Source organism: Mustela erminea, chromosome 5, assembly GCF_009829155.1.
Source record: "Mustela erminea isolate mMusErm1 chromosome 5, mMusErm1.Pri, whole genome shotgun sequence".
Lineage (NCBI taxonomy): Eukaryota > Metazoa > Chordata > Mammalia > Carnivora > Mustelidae > Mustela > Mustela erminea.
This window is the reverse complement of record NC_045618.1, coordinates 33,153,870-33,173,928: the sequence shown is the minus strand read 5'-3', so window position 1 is coordinate 33,173,928 and position 20,059 is coordinate 33,153,870. Positions and strand designations below refer to the sequence as shown.

The following is a 20,059-nucleotide window of genomic DNA, read 5'->3' as shown; positions in this document are numbered from 1 at the left end:
AGAAAATGTATAGAAGGAGGAGAAGATGGAAGAGGAGGGGAAGAAGAAAACAGCAAGTGTTGGAAAGACTGTGGAGAAATTGAAACCTTTGTGCACTGCTGGTGGGAATGAAAAGCCACTGTGGAAAACAGAATGACAATTCCCTCCAAAATTAAAAATAGGATTATCATACGATCCAGCAATACCAGGTCTGGGTATTCTAACCAAAAGAATTGAAAGCAGAGTCTCAAAGAGATACTTTTTTTTCAAAGAGATATTTGTACACTTACGTTCACAGTAGCATTACCCACAACACTTAAAAGGTGGATGCCCCTCAAATGTCTTTCAAACAATGAATGGATAAACAAAATGTGATAAAAACATACCGTGGGATATTATTCAGCCTTTAAAAGGAAAATCTGACACAAGCTACAACATGGCTGAACCTTGAGGACATCATGCTAAGTGAAATCAGCCAGTGACAAAAAGACAAATACTGCATGATTTCACTTATATGAGGTATCTAGAGAAGTCAAATTCATAGAAACAGAAAGTAGAATTATGGTTACTAGGGGCTGGAGGGGGGAAAGGCAGTTATTTAATGGGTACAGATTTTGAGCCTTGTAAGAGGAAGAAATTCTGGAGATGGTTTGCACAACAGTGTGAATATACTTAACACTATTGGACTGTACACTTAAAAATGGTAAAGGTGATAAGGTTTATGTCATGCCTATTTTACTATAATTTTTGAAAATGAAGGAGATCTTTAAGGAGGGCTGAAAACTAGGTACACAGACCAAGGAAGAACAGAGACTCTATTGTCCCTTCATTCTGATCCAGGAGAACCGGGAAGTTAAGGAAGAAAGGTAGACCGAGCCCAAGATTCCAAGTTCCTCCAAGAGAAAAGAATCTCAGCCTCCAGATTTCATTTTCCTTTTGCAGGCTGTATACCTGAACCCAAAGGGCTTGTGAGTATTAGCCATTGCCATGACCTAAAAGTGTTAACAATAATCTTTGGGTGATTTGCTCTGAGTCAAGCTGACGGGAGGCACCTGCCAGAGGTAGAGTTAATTTCAGGAAGTAAAACCTTAACTTGAGTAGTCTTAAGCAGTACTGTGAAACTTATCCAGTCAAGTCTTCCCTGGAAGAGTACTTCATAGAATTAAGTAAGTATAAGGATCAAAGACAGATAAGCGTGTCCACTGACTGGCAGAACGGTTGTATCCAAGATCCATACTTCATTTAGATCAGAGAATGTGTCCCAGTGTTAATGAAATTCTGAAAATTCTAGCTTAAAATTTAAGTCAAAGTTTAGTCATTAAATCCCGAATGAAGTAGAATCCCGGATAAAATTACATAAAAAACATGACTCATCTGTTCAATAATTATATATATTAATTATTCAAAATTTGAGCTAATATTTAAACAAAACCATATAAATCCAGTTAGAAATTACCTAAACCATTCATTATAGGTTGGTGATGGGAGGGTTGATGTGATGACAGATAACTGGTCTCTTCAGTAAAGCCAAACTTCAAGATTGAAAAAGAAATGACTCACTTCAGAGACTGTTTTTAAAGTATAAAAAAACTAAAGTGGAAAGAGTGCACGGGTTGATTACTTAGCTGATACCTGTACCTCAGGCATCCTGGGGGAAAAATATCCTTGGTAAAAAGAATACTGCCAAGGTTGGAGAATAGAACGAGCAGAGCAGTCACTATTGTGATTTATGAATTTATTGATTTTATGTTATGAAATTTGAAAGAGAGGGAAAAATATACAGGAGTTTCTTTTTTTCTTTTTTTTTTTTTTTAGATTTTATTTATTTATTTGACAGAGAGAGAGAGACAGCGAGAGAGGGAACACAAGCAGGGGGAATGGGAGAAGGAGAAGCAGGCTTCCGCTGAGTAGGGACCCTGATGTGGGGCTCAATCCCAGGACCCTGGGATCATGATCTGAGCCAAAGGCAGACGCTTAACAACTGAACCACCCAGGCGCCCCTATACCGGAGTTTTAGTGACTTTGAATATTTTGCCTTGGGACTAAAAATAGTTTTCCTATTAGATTGGTGCCTACCATTAATCTTATTTTTTGTGCTTCCATAGAAGGGATCATGAGAGTTAGGAAAAATCAACTGCAGCCTCCATGCTGAACAGCAAGTAAAAGAGACTTAATGACCAATGTCTGAAGGATTTGGGGGTCGCTGACCTCGTATAATTTGACGTTGACATTTTGAAATACACAACCCTTGAATTTTCATCCAGGCAAACATTTTAATGTTTACATTCAAATAAATCCAGATGCTGAGGAGAAAAGTTTCTGGCACTATGTTCATTTTTGATGTAGAAATGGGTGCCTTTACTATAATTAGGATATCAGGTCGTTTGGACAGTTAGGTGCATTTTCCTTTTAAGAGTATCACTCAGTGCCATAGGATGTAAAATATAGGCATGGAGTATGAAGTACATAAACAGCATGGAACTTAGCTGCAGAAATTACGGGAACAAGCTGAGATCACGAAAAGGCTGCTATAGGGCGCCTGGGTGGCTCAGATGGTTAAGAGTCTGCCTTTGGCTCAGGTCACGATCCCAGGGTTCTGGGATAGAGCCCTGCATCGAGCCCCACATTAGGCTCCCCGCCCTGTGGGAAGACTGCTTTCCCTCTCCCACTCCTCCTGCTTGTGTTCCTGCTCTTGCTATCTCTCTCTCTCTCTCTCTCTCTCTCTCTCTCTCTGTCAAATAAATAAGATCTTTAAAAAAAAAAAAGCCTGCTATAACATAGTCCATGAAGACCTGGATGGACATCTAACACTCAGAGCATCATCAGGGTTGCAGAGGATGGCCATGGAAGAAGAGGACTCCAGCACCTTCTATTAGGCAGATTCTGTTGTGTTGGTACTATTATTGCATTGTAAGTATCGAATGTACAGGTGTTACCAGTAACTTCTAAAAGTGATACACATACAGTGTGTTTAAAACAGGTTATTTCAACCATAAACTTCATGTCTATTGATTTAAAATAAGAGGTATACTACTCTGCTGCATTGGCATCAAAATTCAAGAAAGATAATGTAAAGTAGCTGTTTTCATTAAAAGCTCATGGGTGCACAATAGATTCCTCCCATATGCAGATGGGAGGAATGGAAGTCTTTGGGCCGAAGAAGCAAAACTGGTAAGTTTGGTTAAGTTCTGCAGTGCTGGTCAACTTTTAAAAGTGGAGTCATTTGCCAACATTTAATATAATTAAAATATAAATTGTAATTAAATCATGACAGTCTCATCTATTTAAAGTTATCTACCTGGCTCCTGTAGCATTTGAGTTGGAAATCCCTGTTTTATTGAGGGAGGGGGATGGAAATCTAATAATCCGTTCTGGAAGAAAAAATAGTGGAATCTTGGAAGATTATACTGTTTGCCTTGATACCCTTTAGATTATATCTGCATTGATACCAGTGTTCTTTTTTAAAATTTTTTAATAAACATATAATGTAGATACCAATATTCTTAAAAGATATAGAAATCATTGTTATTCAATTGTAAACTAAGGGATTTAATTTCAGGAATTAAAAAAAACATGCAATCTTATAGGGATAAATATATTAGGACAGGTGTGATCATTAACTCTGAAGGCTTATTGAATGGGATCACAGACAGAAGACTTGAATAGGGCAAGCTGTCCCACACTGATGTCAAATGTTACATTTCAGAAGCAAAATTCAGTACCATTTTAAAAAGCTGAGTTTCTAAAGCGTTACTTTGTTTTAAAATTCAGCAGAAAGCTGAATTCACTTAAGAAGAAATATATAAGGGCGCCTGGGTGGCTCGGTGGGTTAAGCCTCTGCCTTCGGCTCAGGTCATGATCTCAGGGTCCTGGGATCGAGTCCTGCATTGGGCTCTCTGCTCAGCGGGGAGCCTGCTTCCTCCTCTCTCTCTGTCTACGTGTGATCTCTCTCTGTCAAATAAATAAATAAAATCTTTTTAAAAAAAAAAGAAGAAGAAATATATAACATTGAAGAAAAGGAACACATTTTGATTACTAACAAGATTATCTAACACAGATCAGTTGGTAGTTAAATACTTGTAAATTTTAAAGGCCCAACTGTTTTTGCAAGGCTTATTACATATGCCTCCTCTCTCCTGAAGATGTAGCAGGGAACATTTGGTGGCTCTGAGTGGGAGCAGGGAAGAGTTGAGAGATCTGGTCATCTAAACCTGCAAGAAGGATTATTCACGGATGCCTTTAAGAGCCATCACTTGTCAAGAAAAACGTAACTACTAAAACTGTGCAAACGTAACTACGTAAAAACTGTGCAAAACGTAACTACTAAAATTATGACTTGTACTGCCAGGCAGTCCTCTTTTCAGCTAGATTTGCTTTTCCAGCTCTCCTGAGCTGCTCTGAATCTGAACAGGTGTATATAGGTGGGTACAGAATCTGTCAATGACATGACACCTGAAAACTCTGTGCAAAAAGGGGAGGGTAATGATAAAACTCTGGCTGATACCACTGCGTGGGGTCCAGATGATAAGGACATATGGACCAGGCCAAGCAGAAGCCACATCAGAAGCATGCTTTGTAGAGCTGCCCTCTCCCCAACAAGATGTTTTGGATTCCAGACAGCAAGAGTGCCCCCAGCACTGGGAACTTAGTTCCTGAACCAGAGCCAGGTTGCATCATGTTCTGAACTCTGTGCATGCTATTCCCTTTGCCTAAGCACTTGCTCCCTCTATTTCTCTATTTGACTTTCTCTATTTGACTACTACTTCCTTTCTCTATTTGACTACTACTCTTTCTCTTCTTCCTTTCTTTCTCTATTTGACTACAACTTTTTCATCCTTGGGATCTCAGCTTGAATATTACTACCTCAGGAAGTCCACCTTGACCTTCCAGACTAAGATAGATGCCCCTTGTTATTGTGCCCACAGTCCCTCCAGGACTTGAAAAGCACTGATCACACTGAATAGTAACCTCTTATTTACTATCCCCTCATAGCTCCAGAGCTCAGTGAGGCCAGATGCCAGGTCACAGATGCTCACAGAAAGATGCTCACATCTCTATTCCTAATGTGGAGTAAGTTACTCAGAAGATGTTGGTTGGATGGTTGAATAAACTACAGGCTCAACCTGCCTGCTTCTTAGCTCACTCAGGTGCTCTAAGCTAGCCTCTGAGCTATGGAGTAGTTAATGTTTGTGGACAAGGCTTAGAAGAGGTCCAACAATGGCCAACAATGGCCTTGATACCTAACAGAGCTTCCCAAAAGGCAGAAATTCTTGGGACAAGTGAACCAGAGGTTCCGTAGGGAAGCTGGAACTTTTCAAAAACCTGTCTGGAAAGAATGAAGTGGGAAAGGAGGACATGTGTTAAGGGGAGGAGGAAACTTGGGAATATCTCTTCAAGGCAAAGTAGAAGTGGTAACACCTTGGCCTCAAATTGAGAATCAGAGACCAGAGGTCAGATCATCTAAAAGGATAAAGGAGGGTTTCATAGAGGATTTAACTCCACAATGGACCCATGAATCTACCAGAGCCCCTCATAAGTACAGACAGTGAGCATGAAGTCTGAGAGGATGCACACAGTTAGTAGACGTTAGTAAAGGCCTGTCAGTTGGGTTCTGTTCTCTCCCTGATTGTGGGAAGCTTGTTCCACCTAACAGTGCCATGACTGATTTTGGGTAAGGCAGGGAGAGAGTCTTATCCAAGGGAGAGAGTCAGCAGACATCAGGGCATTAGGCAGATATCCTGGAATGATCTAAGACCCAAAGGTGGGAAAGATACCAAAGAACTGACAACAAAAGCTAGCATCACTTTTCCAGTGTGGAAACTGGCTAGAATGTAGCTGGCTGTCAAAAAGCACAGGCTTTCTACCCCTCCTGTTCTTAAGGAGCATTGGTTCCAGGAAACAGTACTACTAAAAAAAAAAAAAAAAAACCTTCAAAGACTTGCCATGTCCTCATTGCAGAGTCAAATTCCTTCATATGACCTGCAAAGTCTGTCTTACCAGACTCGTCTTTTACCATAAGTAACCAGGCAATTACAGTGAGGAAATGAGTGGTCCCAATCCAGAGTGGACAGAGCCCTCTCTGATCAGAAGAATATATATATTAAAAAAAAATTTCCAGCCTGGTTTTTCCAGCAAATCTGGAAGTTACATCTGACAAAACAGGAATGAACTCTCTCCAGGGCAAGGTGATAAGAGCTCCCCTTCCTTTATCTCCAGCATCTTCTCAGTCTCTTCCTGCTTCTTTGGAGTCTAGGGGCCCTGGGACCCCATCTCTCCTCAGACTGAGCTGGGAAGACTAAGCTCTTTCTGGTGCTGAGCAATTCTGAGACCCACTTTCCCTTCGACCGACCCAAGGGAGCTCTAGTAAATAAACCATGGGTAGGACTGACTCGAGGAATAGGCCCACCGTCCCCTACATAGGTGATACCCTGAGGTTTGTCACGTAGGGAAGTTACCTCCTCGGCCCTCACTGGCAGCCGGCTTCACTTGGATCGGACGATTCATCTGAAAGACATTGGACCAACACACCCAGTCAGCATGACTGCCTGGTCCTGGCACCGGGCTTCTCCTCCCCTCAATGCCTCAGGATCTAAGCCCTGTGCCCTTTGAACTCTGTACTCCACCACTCTCATGGTGGTCTATAGATTTTCTCCAAGATTCTTCATTAAACTGGGAAATTCAGAAGGTAGGAAACCTGGATGGTGGGGTGATAGGAAGCTTGGTGGCAAGCCAGGATGAACCGTGGCTGCTAAAGAGATTTGGCTCTGGGCTGGGATGACTATGCGAGGCCTGTCCCTCTGGCTCCTAGACCTCCTTACAGGCTTTGGGTGAGGATTTGGGTGGGAGGGTGGGATTGCTACTGAAGATTTGTGTTTTGTACTAAAACAGAATATAATTCTATATGTCATTTAGATTAAACAATCTGGGAATCAGACTTAGTGCTGCTTACCCCAACTCTGCCTTTTCATGGTTGTATGACTTCGAGTAAGCCACCCTCTCGCAGAGTCCATGTGTTAAATGGGGGAAAACCTTCCCCAGCTTCTGTGTCGCCACAGTTTCTACACTCACCCCCTCAGTTCCCTCCCTGGGCCCCCCTTCCCTTGAGGGTGCTGGCGTTCTCCAGCGTACCATCCTTGGCCCTGCTCATCCCACTGTTCCCATTCTTCCTGGATAGTCTCGCCCACACCCGCAGCCAGCTACCATCCCCGCAGGTCTGACTCAGAGCTCTGCCTCCCCAGCCCACACCTCCCTCCTGAGCTTCAGACCCATGTACCCAGCTACATGCTGGACAGTCCCGTTGGCATCTTCCACTCAACACACCCACACCAGAGCTTATCGTTTTGCCCCGACCTGATCCTTCCAGTCATCCAAGCTAGAAACCTGGAAAGCAACTTGACTCTTCCCTTTATCCCCTCCCCCCACCAACCAGATTCACCTTCTAATTCAGGGGTTCCCTGATAAGGGTGGATAAGAATCACCTGGGAACCATACCAGACTCTCAGGTTGGGGGATTGTACAATTTGCAAAAGCTCCTAGGTGATTTCAACATACACTCCCACACATTCCCATCCCCCAACCACCCTGAGAGAATTCATGATTGAATCCCCATCTCACCTTCCTCTCATGGGTGTTGTGGGGATCACATGAGATAATGGGGACGCAAAAGGTCTTTGTAAACTGCCAAAAGCTGGGAGCGTAGGATGTGAGGAATTATTGTTGGGGGCAGACAGCTGAGTGCCGGGAGGAAAGAACAGCGGCCTTCCTGTTCATGGAGGAAGGGGTACTGATGCCCATCTGGCCTGAGAAGGTGATGATCTGACCCCCTCCCTTCAGGAAATGCACTGTTTCTGCACCAATCAGGGCCATTCCATCCTCTACCAATGTGCTCGTTGCCGAGACAACAGGCAGCTTCCTGTTACCATAGCTACAAGTGCTACCCAGTAACCATGGTAACGCCCTGGCAGTCACAGTTGAGCAATTTCCTTTGGATCAAATTTGGGGGTGGGGAACTGGGGAGGGCTTATTTAAAAAAAACAAAAAACAAAAAAAGGAAAGGAAAGGAAAAGAAAGGAAAACAGGCCAGGCCTGAACCAGCACAATCCCCCTCCCACCCAGGGCTCAGGTTCTTATACGCTCTGACACACCCACCCGCTGGCAGTGGAGCCCCTGCAGTGTACCAGGTTGTGGGTGGGGGCCGAGACACCGACAGGACTCAGGCTGCAGTCTAGAGGGGATGACAGATCAATCCAAGCAGATCAGGGCGAGCTGGACAGGTCTGGATTGGCTGGGACCAGGGACCAGGAGGAACGGGAACCGTCCCTGGGCATGGCCACCTGTGATTGTGGAGGAGAGACCAAGAGACAGAGCCATGGAGAGCAGAGAAACAAGGAGAGATGAAGAGACATAAGAAGACAGAAATCATGAGAGAAAGAGACACACCCAGAAAGGGGCAAGGAAAGAGAGAAATACTGGTGGATATGGGAAGGAAACGAAGGGATAAGAGGTCAGGAAGGAACACAGGAAAGGCAGGGAGGAGTGTGGCAGGGAAGAAGGAAAAAGGGCTAGAAGCCTGGGGTGGGGCGCAGTGAGGGTGAGCAAGACCATCATTATTTTATTAGTTCTTAAATAGATCCTGAGAATTTCTCTCTGGAACCTAGAGTGACAAGCACATGTGACAGCAGTGGTTTCCATGGCAGCTGCCTCCCTGGCTGGGTTTCTGGAGAGATGGATCTCATCAGTGCTCTAGGGGACACCCCGTTCCCCCTCCACCCTCCCCAACTCTTGAATGGAGAGTGGGCATTAGGTGAAATATACATGTTCATAGACCTGGCAGAGTCCAAGCCTCAGAGTCTGGCACCTAAGCTTACCACTGTTCGGGCATGCTGCCAGCATTTCCTGAACTCTTTGAAAAGCCCCAGCCTGGGCCCTTCATGGAAGACAACAATGACCCTTGAGACCCTGTCCTCGATGACTTATGGAGGGGACTATAACGCCACCATTTTGTAAGAGCCCACAGCCCACTATGTACCGTGCCCTTTCTGGGAGACCATACATACATTGTCTCTAAATTCTTTCCAACTGCTCTGCAAGGTAATACCATTGTCCCCATAGTATAGATGGGAAGTCTGAGGCTGAGGGAGGATAAATCACTTGTGCAAGTCACAGGATGGGTAAGTGGTTGAGCTGGGATTTGTCTCCAAGTTTGTCTGATGCTGAAGTCCATGTTTTTGCATTGTGCTGCTCAACTCCATTCTTAAGACATGAACACAAGGAATGAGGCATAGAGTGACCAGGGCCTTAGGAGGAGTTCAAGGTAGAATTCTGCAGGAGAGGCTGACTCCAACTGGAGAGGTCGATACAGGGAAGGCTTTACAGGGGAGGCAAAGTTTGACCTGGACTTTGCAAACTGGGGTCAATGAGCCATGTGGAGATAATGAGAGAGATAAAGCTGGCGGCTTAGCACTCCAGATGGCTGGGGGATAGAAAGGAAGCTGCAAGTCTGAAGGAGCAAGGATTCAGGTAGCCAGAGTAGAGCAAATTGCTTCTGAGTCATATGGCTGTGGATTTAAATTGTGGCTCCATCAGTGGCAACTTCTCTAAGGTCTCTGAGCCTTAGTATGCACATTAGTAAAAGGGAGAATTATGATCCTACCATGCAGTGTTGTGTATGCTTGTTTGTTTTTAATGGAAGGGTATGAAACTAAAAGGTAGCCAGTGACCACGGTGGGAGGAATTGTGAAAAACAAAACAAGGAATTTTGGCTTTGTTGTATTTCCAAGGCAGTAGGGATCCAGAGAAGGATATTAAATGGGGATAGATCCCATGAGCTGTCACTATGCTGAAAAAAAGATCGGAAAGGGAAAGATTAGAGGTGGGAAGATCAGTGATACAGGTAAGGGGTGAGGGTGACCTGGACCGGGGCAAAAGGAAATGGACAGATTCAGGAGATGTTTAGAATGAATTAACTGGACTAAAGTTCTACTGGATGTGGGAACTGAGGGAGAAAAGGAAATAGTGGCTGACCTTTAGGTTTATGGCTTAGGTGCTGAGGGATTTGGCAGTTTGGGAGTTTGGAGATGCAGGGGAAGTCCCAGGGGAGGAGCCCAAGAGGATGAGGACAGAGTTGGGGAAAGTGGTTCTTCTTTGGTCCCCACTGGGAAGTGGTTAGGGAGGACACCTGGAATTTAGGTACACTCTGCATGACTGGAGAAAAAAAAAGAGCTGTCTGCATGAACTGCCTAAGCAACCCTGCCCTGCCTCGTTCTTGCCACAGCCAGCAGAGGGATGTGGAAGTAGGGTGAGGCAATCTCTGCTCCCCTTTGAATAAGGGGAATTGCATCCTTGGCCAAGAATTTGTCCTGGGACCTCAGGTGAGCTCCTGCCCTTGGCTGAGTACCTATTCACTTGAAAGTTTCCCAGATAGAGTCCAGGCCCACGTCTGCTTCAGGGCCCAGACCTGGTGGGGAAATCAAGGGAGAGAATGTCAGAAAGCAGAAAGAAGAACCTAGGCAGTGGAGTGGAAAAGTTTAGAGGCAGTGAAGTCATACATGAGACCCTGGTACTTTGGTCCCCATGAGTAGAAGGGAAGGCAAGGCCCTACCCCTTTTTCCTGCTTGTTTTGCCTAAAATTCCTGCTTTGGGGTGAGACTTGAGTCCATCAAGACACTTCTGCGTCTTACACTGAGCACTTGTGCCCTCAACTTCTTAACCACCACCATGGGAAGAATATTTATCAGAATTACTGGTGTGTCCAAGAGAGGTGACATGGATGCAGGGAAGAGAGAGGCAGAGAAAAAAAACTTCACCATTTTCAGTTCTTTGTTCTACCTACCCCCTCTTCTAATCCAATCCACTGCCAAGTCCCACTAGTTCTAGAATCTATATGGATATCCTAAATAGCTCTCAAGGCTGTCCTCTCTTCCCCATTCCTGCCCTATCCCCAAAGCTAGGCCAGTATACTCATTCAGCTGCATTCAAGCAACAGTGTCCTAATGGATCATCTGCCTCCAGTGTTCTTTCCTCTCTAACCCAACCATCATACTATAGCTGAAGTGAGCTTTTAAAACCAGTCCCTCACTCTTCCTTGATTAAAATCCACCTATGGGAGTGCCTGGGTGGCTCAGTGGGTTACAGCCTCTGCCTTCAGCTCAGGTCATGATCCCAGGGTCCTGGGATCAAGGCCCATGTCGGACCCTCTGCTTGGCAGGGAGCCTGCTTCCTCCTCTCTCTCTCTCTGCCTGCCTCTCCCCCAACTTGAGATCTCTGTCTGTCAAATAAATAAATAAAATCTTTAAAAAAAATAAAATCCACCTATGGTTCCCTATTGCAAACCTCCCGATAAGGCCCAAGATTCTAAGACTGGCAGTCCAAACCTTTGAGTTTTGCCTCCCTTGCTGCCCCAGAGACACAATACTCTTCATTCACATAGAGCCTTGGCTGTCTTCACTGGACACCTTCCCTGCCAGTCCTCACACTGTATCCAGAATCCCAGAAGTCGTCTTGTCTTTCAGCTTTCTAGAACCTCAGATGTGATGAAATATGATCATATTTGGGATCGGGTAGCATTCCCTCTGTGAAGCATCTCCTCTCTCTCCACTCCGGATGCTCCTTTTATGTGCCCAGGTGTAAACTGCACTGAGATGCAGTGAGTTATTTCGGGCTGGAAAAAGCTCCTTGAGGGCAAAGTTCTGATTTGCTCACTAGGCAGCTGCTAGCACATACAGTGCCTTGTGTGAGTTACAAAAAAGCACTCCCCTGACTCTGTGGATGAATTTGAAAAAAAAAAAAAAAAGTGCCTCTTCCTTTGGGCTGACACAGCCCTGTGATAATGTGCATGGCTTGGTCAGGAGAGCGTGGATGAATTTTAGCCCCCCACTTGCTCTTTCTGCACAAGCTGTTTTGTGCAGGGCACAACCTGCAAAAGCAAATGCACGCAGTTGTCTGTCTCCTTCACAGTGTTTGAAGGGACGAATGCCCAGTGGAAGGGAAGTCACGAGCAGGGAGAGAGACAAGTGGGGGGAGGGCACCTTCTGGGCTAGGGTTGGGCCCACCTTCTTTAGGTGGATTCTGCAGCCTAAAATGAGGCTGCAAGACATAGCTTCAGCTTTATGAAGAAGAAGCTACAGAAGATGGGACAGAGCACAGGTTTAAAGGAAATCCTGAGCGGGGAGCCAAGTTTTGATAGGTAACAGAAACTAGCAGGGGCATGTGAAGGGGAGCAAAAGGGAGATCCCAGTCCAGTAGATACTGTGAAATTTTCCCCAGAGGTTCAGGCTTTCTCTTTGGGGAACCCCAACCTTTACAGCTCCCAGGGTGACAATCCTGCCTGTCTCTAGCAGGAGCCCAGATTAAAGTCTTCCCCTGCTTCTCCAGCAGATGGCAGCTGTGCCCAGGACCCAGTGCCTACAGAGAGCTGGACACCCTCCTCCCTTCATGCTGATGGGCCTGAGGCCAGGTGACTAACGCTGCTGCTGCCCCTGGCAGGCCCAGAGGAAAGATTGATGGCATGGACATTGCTTGGGCTGGCCAACAGAGCCATCGATTTTCATTTAGGAGAATAATTAAATATTAATTTTCACTTTGTTAAGCTGGAGAGGGTGAATAAAGCCAATCCTGGCAGTACAAAGGCAGGCCATGTTGGAAGCCTGTGGATGAAATGGTGGGAGAGGGCAGATGTACCCAGTCATCATCCCCTCCAGAACCTTAGACCTGTCTGCCACCAGCTTGGCCCAGGTAATAGTGTAGTAGTTAAGTGAATGAGTTCTGGAGCCAGACTACCTGCATCTTCCCAGGTCTTCCTATTAGTAGCTTCATAACCTTGGGTAAGTCACTGGTTTCCTTTGACTGAGTTTCCTCATCTGTAAAATGGGAAGGCCAATAATACCTTCTTGTTAGAGGACTAAATGACTTTGAACGTGCAAAATGCTAGGAACACTGTCTGGAATCAACAAATGCTAGTTACTATTTTTTCTCTTTTCTCCTTCAGAAATTATTCTGTTAGTCCAGAGCCTCACAGCTCTTATCTCAGGTGCCCTCAGCCTCATTCAGTCCTCCCTTTGTGGAGCCATGTGGCTGGTCAAAGAGGGTTTTTTGGTTTTGCTTTTGTTTTTTAATTCCAAAGTTCATCTTAATTTTCTCAGTGCTCCCATTGCTTTCAAGATAAAGTCCAAGTCCCTCATCCTGGCATCCAGAGTTTCCTCTTCCACCACTGCCCTCTGGTGGATCTTCTCTCTGGCCTGGCCCATGCTTACATGGGCCCTCCTCCACACTCCCAACCCCATTTCACACCCATCTTGTTCCTTCTGTCTCTGCACCTTTCTATGCTGTTTCCCACATGGAATGTTACAGTTTGTCTCAGTGACTTTCAATTTTAGCAGCAGAAGTCATTTGCTCCCATGGTTGGATGAGTAATAACTTATACTACTACCCCTACAAACACTGCTGTTACTATTTCTACTACCATCACCACCACCTAACCCATATTATTGCTTGTTGTCTACAAAGAACTATGCTAAGTACTTTATGTGAGTTAGTTCACTTAATTATTATAACTATTCTATGAATTTGTTTTTACATATGAGAATGCTTAGGCTTTGAAGTAAGGACATGCCCAAGGTCATACACCGAGCTAGTGAGTGGTAGGGCCTGGATCCATACCCAGGTCTGTCTGACTCCAGAGCCTACACACAGAGACTTGGTGAGGATAATACGTTGGTGTTACTTAATGCTGAGTCTTCAAGAGTGAGGCTCAAGTTGCTTCAGTTACTGGGATTAGTCTTATGAACTGATGGTCCACTAACAGCTTGATCAGCTCTAGGCAAACCTTGTGCCATTGCTAGACAGCTCTGATTCAGAAAAGTGATTTCTTTGTACTGAGCTGAAATTAGTGTCTGTTCTTTATATCCACTGATCCTGATCCTGCCCTTTAGAACCACCCGCAGTAAACCAAAACCTCTTAATAATCTGAAGGTGGTTGTCCCCACCTCAACAGTAATATTTATTGAGATATTACTCTGTGCCAGGTACTTGCTAAGCCTCAGTTAATCCTCATGATAGCCCAGTGAGTTAAGTGTTAGTATAACCCACTCCTTACAGATGCAGAAACCAAAGCTCATGAGTCTAAATAATGTATCTGGAGACACAGAACTTAAATGACAAATCTGGGATTCAATCTAGGTCTGCGAGACTCAGAAAGTAGTATCCTTAATCATTATGTAGTGATGCCTCCCTATGAAAGCCCCCATTAAACCCTATCTTCTCCAGCCAAATAGCTCCAATTTCTTCAAATCACCATCCATGACATAGTTTATGTCCCCATCCCATCCTGGTCTCTTTCTGATAGGCTAATGATCCTCTTAAGTCTGAAGCTTAGAACTGGAAATAGTCCCAGGCTTGGCCTGCCCAGGGCATTTGAATAGTGCTTTTGTTGTAGATCCATCACTCCTTTGACAAGGGAAAATGAGGTTCTGTTGTATGATTTGCTTTTGGTGAACCCACACTAGTTCTTAACAATCACCATTCTCTTCCTGCCACATGGTCTGTAGGTCCCACTTTGCTTTTTGTCCAGTGATTAGCCATTAGCTAATGCCATATGAGGTGCCACTGATATATAATGGTTTAACTGCGCACATATAATCAGGTCCTCTTAGCTTTAACCAAGTGTTTGGGGGAAAAGAAGGAAAGCAATCTTGGTGAGTCAAGGCACCAAAAAAAAAAAAAATTACAGGAAGAGGACAAAGGGAAGTGCTATAGAACTGGAAAAAAGTAGGATACCAGCCTACCTCATGTATCTGCATATATTCTCACACCAGGGACAAATGACACATTAAGCCATGACTTTAGCCAAGGCTGGCAAATTCTGGCATAGCGCACAATACTTGTGCTTCTCTGAAAAGGTAAGGTGGAATATTTGGCCCAAGTGTTAAGCTCATTTCTTTGAGCCAGAAGACTAAATATACCAAAGAACCTATAGCTGTTTGGGGCACGGGTAAGCTAACATCTAGACAGGTGACTCTGCTTCTAGTTCCTGGTCCCAGCCCAGCCCCTACATGCTAATTTGGCATGCACATAAGGCATGTCCCCAGCCTGAGGTGATCCCCACCCCCCAACCCTGGTGGACTTACCCCTGGCAGGGTCTTCTGCTCGTGCAGTGCACTCTGGGCCTTGAGAGCAGAGTCCCGGGCGCAGTAGGTGAGGAAGGCACAGCCTGGAGAGGAAGAGGCTGGCTCAGGGGGTTTCCTGAAACCCCCAAATACTCTTTGTGGAAAGACCCCATTAAGTGACAAACTTAAGGCCACTCTCCTTTCACAAGGCACTGCTCTGAGAAGCCTTCTCTGCCTCCCGCCTTCTCTGAATGGAGGGCCTTCATGTATCTGAGTCCCAGACTCTGGCTCCCTCTCATTGGCTCCTGGTTTCTTGCCTAGGGAACATGTGTACCCACATCCAGCCACATGCTCATACAATCCCACAGTTCCCCTCCCCACTCCAGCCATAAGTCCGGTTGGGGTTAAACCTCCCTAAGCGGCTTTTCCTTCAGCTTTAACCCCAGCCTCTCCCTTCCTTTTCGTATTTATACTCACAGAGTCTCCCAGAATCAGCCTCAATTCCTTCCCAACTCAGTTTCAGATGGGAGGAGGCAAAAAGGAGGAGGAGGGTTGGGAGTCAAACCCAAGATATCACAACTTCTTCTTAATGCCTCCCTCCTCCAAGTTTGAAGCTGTGGAATGGGTTAATTTGAGGCTTGCAAGATGGGGCTGATTTAAGGACTTTCTGCAGAGAGGAGCTTTCAGGGACCTCCAATCCTACCGAAGAAGCTTGATCTGTCAGCTCTCCCAGTACTTCAAGATAGGGCCTGTTAAAGGGTTATTGTGCCCCAAATCTTACTTCTCTGAAAGAACCAGTAGTTATGGGACAGAGACTGGGTTGAGTCCAAGGATTAGTCCTACTCCCCTTTAGGTTCAGCCTCAGAAACTGTAGCCTGCTAGGAAGCACTGAGGCAGGGATCTCTTCCTTTCCAGTAGTCACTGAGCATTCACGCATTCAAAAAATATTTGTTGAGTACTGACTTGTTATGGTGGGGCATTATACGGGCTTGGGGATGAAGTGGTAACAAGGCAGACACATTCCCTATTCTCATGGGGGTCATGTAAAGAATCATGAGAGGAATGTAATTTGAGTCCAAAGGGTTGAGGAATGCTTCAAAGAACACACTGAATCCTCAATAACAAACAGGGCTTAACAAAGTGACAAGAAGGGTGGTGATTATTTCAGGCTGAGGAAATAGCACATATGAAGACTGAGGCAAGAATTTGGTGTCTTGGGGAAATGGATGGAAGACTAGTATGGTTGGAGATTGGTGAAAGGAGGCAGAGTGGACGGTGAGGTGGGTAGGGATCAGGTCACCTATAACCTTGTAGGCCTCAGTCTGGATTTTGAACTTTTCTCTAAGAACAATGAAGAGCCACTGAAGGATTTGAAGTGGGGATCTGACATGATAAGATCTATGTTTTCAAAAAGAGCCTTCTGAGTGTAGGAAGGAGAAAGGCTGAAGGAAGAGAAGGTGGATGTGAGAAGCCATTAGGAGCTTCGTGAAGTTTTCCACTTAGACCTCAGCAGACTAGGAAGGCAAATGGGAACATTTTCTCTGATGTCTTCTATGTGGCTGCACCCTTAAGGTGGGTGACTATCTGCTATTCGTTTAATTAGAGACCTTAGAGAACACCTGAGACAAACTTTTACTGTATCGATAGGGAAACTGAACCCAGAGAGTTTGTCAGTGGCAGAATAGGGTTTCGAATCTCCTAACTCTTAGGCTGACGTTGTTTTCAAAGCCCTGTGACTGCCTCCCTCAGTACCCAGTCATCAGAAGGAAAATGAGTCACTCTGGCTTTTGGATGTCGCTGTTGCTGGGGAGAAAGGAGGGAAGATGTTGACTTGGAGACCTTCCCCAATCATGCTGCAAGGCAACCCTGCCTTGGAGAACTTCGGGTTGGTTTGGGGATATATCACTAAACACCTGATTTGCTTACATCTCTGCTCCGTCTTCTGCCACTCAGCCATATCAGCTGACGTCAGAACTGGGCAGGGCTGGGGCCCTGTCTGAAAGGCTCAGGGGCCCAATTGCTGCCCAAAGGAGCCCCCTGTGGACTACCTGGGATAGGGGGTGGAAAAAGGAGGGATGAAAAGACAGAGAAGCATGACTTGAGGGAGAGACACACGAAAATAAGAAACGGGAAGAATTAGAGCTAAATGGAGAGGGAGAAAAAGGATGAGAGAACAATTCAGAGACTCTGATGGTATTTGAATGAGAAGAGTGATAACTAAAGGTATCTTATACACTTCCCTTATTGTACAGATGGCCCAGAAAGATTAGCTTGTGCTTACACACTGAAATAAATGTCTAGAAAATAAGAAGATGAATTGCTATGGATGGATGGACAGCCAGGCAGTTGGACAGCATTAGAAGGAATCTGGGTGGCATAGTCTTATTCTTTCATGCCCCTTTTAATGTAACCCCACCCCAAAGTGTCAAAGACACATTGCTCCCTTGCTGGTCCCAGATCTTCTGTGAGCATTTTTGTGAAGCCCCTGTGTAAGTGTGCCTAAGGACGTTCCAAAACCTCCCAGTTGAAAAGAGGTGGCAGCCTCATTCCAGCTCTCAGCCCTTAGGAAAGTATCTTTAGCTGGTATCCAGGGCCCACCACTTTTCTCCTAGGAAAATCATGGAGGATAGTTGGTGACCCTTCCCTCTCAAATCCTGAAACTGAAGTGTGATGAACGTGGAGAGAGGTAGAAGTGTTTCTCCTTAAATAATTTCCTTCCCCTGCCCCTGTATGACATGTGACTCCAGCTCTCTTACTCCAGCCCAGCCTGGACAGACTTTTCTGCATGTAAACAAGCCTCCTCCCTCTCTCTACAGGAAGAAAGGGGTGTGGCTGGACAGGACTGTGGTGCCTGTCTCTCTAGCAAGGGCAGGGGAGAAAAAAGTCCCTTCTGCCTCTTCAACCTGACCCACCCTGAAGCTCTGGTCCACAGGCTTTGCTCCAGGACCAGCCTGTGAAAGATGGAGAGCAGGAGGCTATAAAGAGGATTGGGGAGGGGTAAAGATGAGGTACCTAGTGGGGGAGATTAGAGGATAAAAGAAGGGTGGGTTCAGCTGACAGGGAACATGTAACAAGGGGGCACAAGGTGGTAGTTTTTCCCAGCTGAGGTCAGGGTTCTGGAATCAAGTCAGAAGAGGCAGAGTATTGGCATTCTGGCAGGGGGGTGGAGAGATTGGGTTATTGTCCAACATAAGGGTGGAATTTGGAGCTGAGAGCCTCCTTGTGGGGAATTGGATTTTGTGAGTTAACCAGGCCTGGATTCTGAAGAAGGAAGGACCTTGGGTTTGGGGAGGGGGGTAGTAGCAATCTGCCTCAAAGGAAGGCTCTGTGGGGGTTGGCTGAGCTTAGAGGCCAGAATGAGGGGTACAAGTCCAAGATATATGTGCAGGCGGTTAGGCCTGAATGGGGTGATACCAGATTGGGGGAGGAGGCCAGAAATGATTGGGTCCAGGGTTTGGGAGATTGAGGATATCAAAGGTCAAATAACTTTCCGAATTCCAGGATTTGGAATGTCTGATGAGAGGGGTGGAGAAAGGTCCAACTGAAAGGTCGGGATTGTTGGGATGTGAGAGGTGAAAGCCAGGGAGTTAGAGGTTAGAGTGGAGAACATGTCAGGGGATCAGAATGATGATCAGTGGGAGGATATCAGAAAGAAAATTCCAGGTTGGGGGTTCTGTGATCTGGAGAGGAGACTGGGCTGAAGTGGGACTGGTATTGGATTGGTGTTGGACTGACTCTAGGTAGATCTAAGGTTGGGGCTGCGGTTGAGGCTGGGGTTTGGGCCGGGCCCACTCTAATCGGATTGGGGCAGGGCTGGGCTGGGCTGGGCTGGGCTGGGCTGACCCCGCGCACCTTTGTGGAGGCCGGTGAGCCGGTCCTTCAGCACCGTCAGCTCGTAGATGCGGCCGAATTCCTCGAACAGCGGCTTGAGGTCCTGCTCGTCCAAGCCCCGCGGGATCTGCCCCACGAAGAGCTTGATGGCGTCGTGGTCCTTCATGGGCACGGCAGGACCGGGGTTTAGCCCGCTCATGCCGACGCCGCTGTCCGCGGTGCTGAAACCTAGGCGCGGGCCGGGGCCGGCGGGCGGTGCAGACCCTCCGGGCGCCGCGGCCATATCCCCGCCCGGTCCGCCCTCCCGCCGGTCCCACTAGTCCCGCCTGTCCCGCCGTCCCCTCCCTGGACCGGTGATGAGGGCCAGGGGGGAGGGGGCGGGGTCCGGGTAGCGGGGGCGGGGGGCTGCACTGGGGGCGGGTCCGGGTGGAGGGGCGTAGAGGGGGTGGGGCGGGCTGGAAAGGGGCGGGGCAGGGGGCGGGGCAGGACGGGGCAGAGGCGGCGGGACGCTGGGGTCTGGGTTGAGGTCCCCGCGCGGCGCTATCCGGGCTCCCGCCCGAGCTCTCCCGGAGCCGAGCCCCGAGCCCCAGCCCCCGTGCTTGGTGACGTCAGGCAGCCGGCTGCCGAGTCTACGCAAATGATTTGCATAATGAGGAAGCAGCGACCAATCAGAGCTGGAGTTGACCGGGCTCGGCTGGGGGCGGGAGGGGCGGCTGGGCTCACGCGCTCCTGTTCGCCATGGCAACTGGACCCTTGGACGCCCTGTGTGTGTCGAGAGTGTGCGGGCGTGGCTGTGGATCGCGCGTGTGCGCCTTGGACCGCGTGAGGGGAAGTAGCTTCGTCATGCGTGGTGATGTCTGTGGGAGTTGGAGTGAGCCCCCTCCTCACACAGAGGCACACACGTAGCCACACACACTTCCAATCACTGGAGCGTTTCCTGCGGGGGTGGATGGGGATTCCTCTTCTTCATTCCCACTACCAAAGCCAGTTCCTCGGAGCCGATCCCACCCCGCCCCATCACACATCTCTCTTCGGTGCCTTCACTTCCTTAGCCACGCGCCTCAAGCACGTTCGTCTGCCCTGCATCCCCCAAAATAAAAGTTAAAACAAATTCTTAATGAGAGGGAAAAAAGAATAAAACAAAACAT

At 46.9% G+C, this 20,059-nt stretch overlaps 1 protein-coding gene across 6 annotated transcripts in view; it reads right to left on the bottom strand.

The window, feature by feature from the left end:
- The window catches only part of CELF6 (CUGBP Elav-like family member 6), a 30,025-nt gene extending 10,528 nt beyond the window's left edge, over positions 1 to 19,497 (bottom strand). For all 6 annotated transcript variants that reach the window (XM_032342534.1, XM_032342536.1, XM_032342537.1 and 3 more), the window contains exons 1-3: positions 18,933 to 19,497; positions 15,102 to 15,184; positions 6,435 to 6,483 (exon numbers count right to left, since the gene is read on the bottom strand). In XM_032342534.1, the coding sequence (XP_032198425.1) occupies positions 6,435 to 6,483; positions 15,102 to 15,184; positions 18,933 to 19,194 (394 nt within the window). In that variant the 5' untranslated portion in view covers positions 19,195 to 19,497. The remainder of the gene's footprint in view (positions 1 to 6,434; positions 6,484 to 15,101; positions 15,185 to 18,932) is intronic.
- Positions 19,498 to 20,059: the final 562 nt, after the last annotated feature.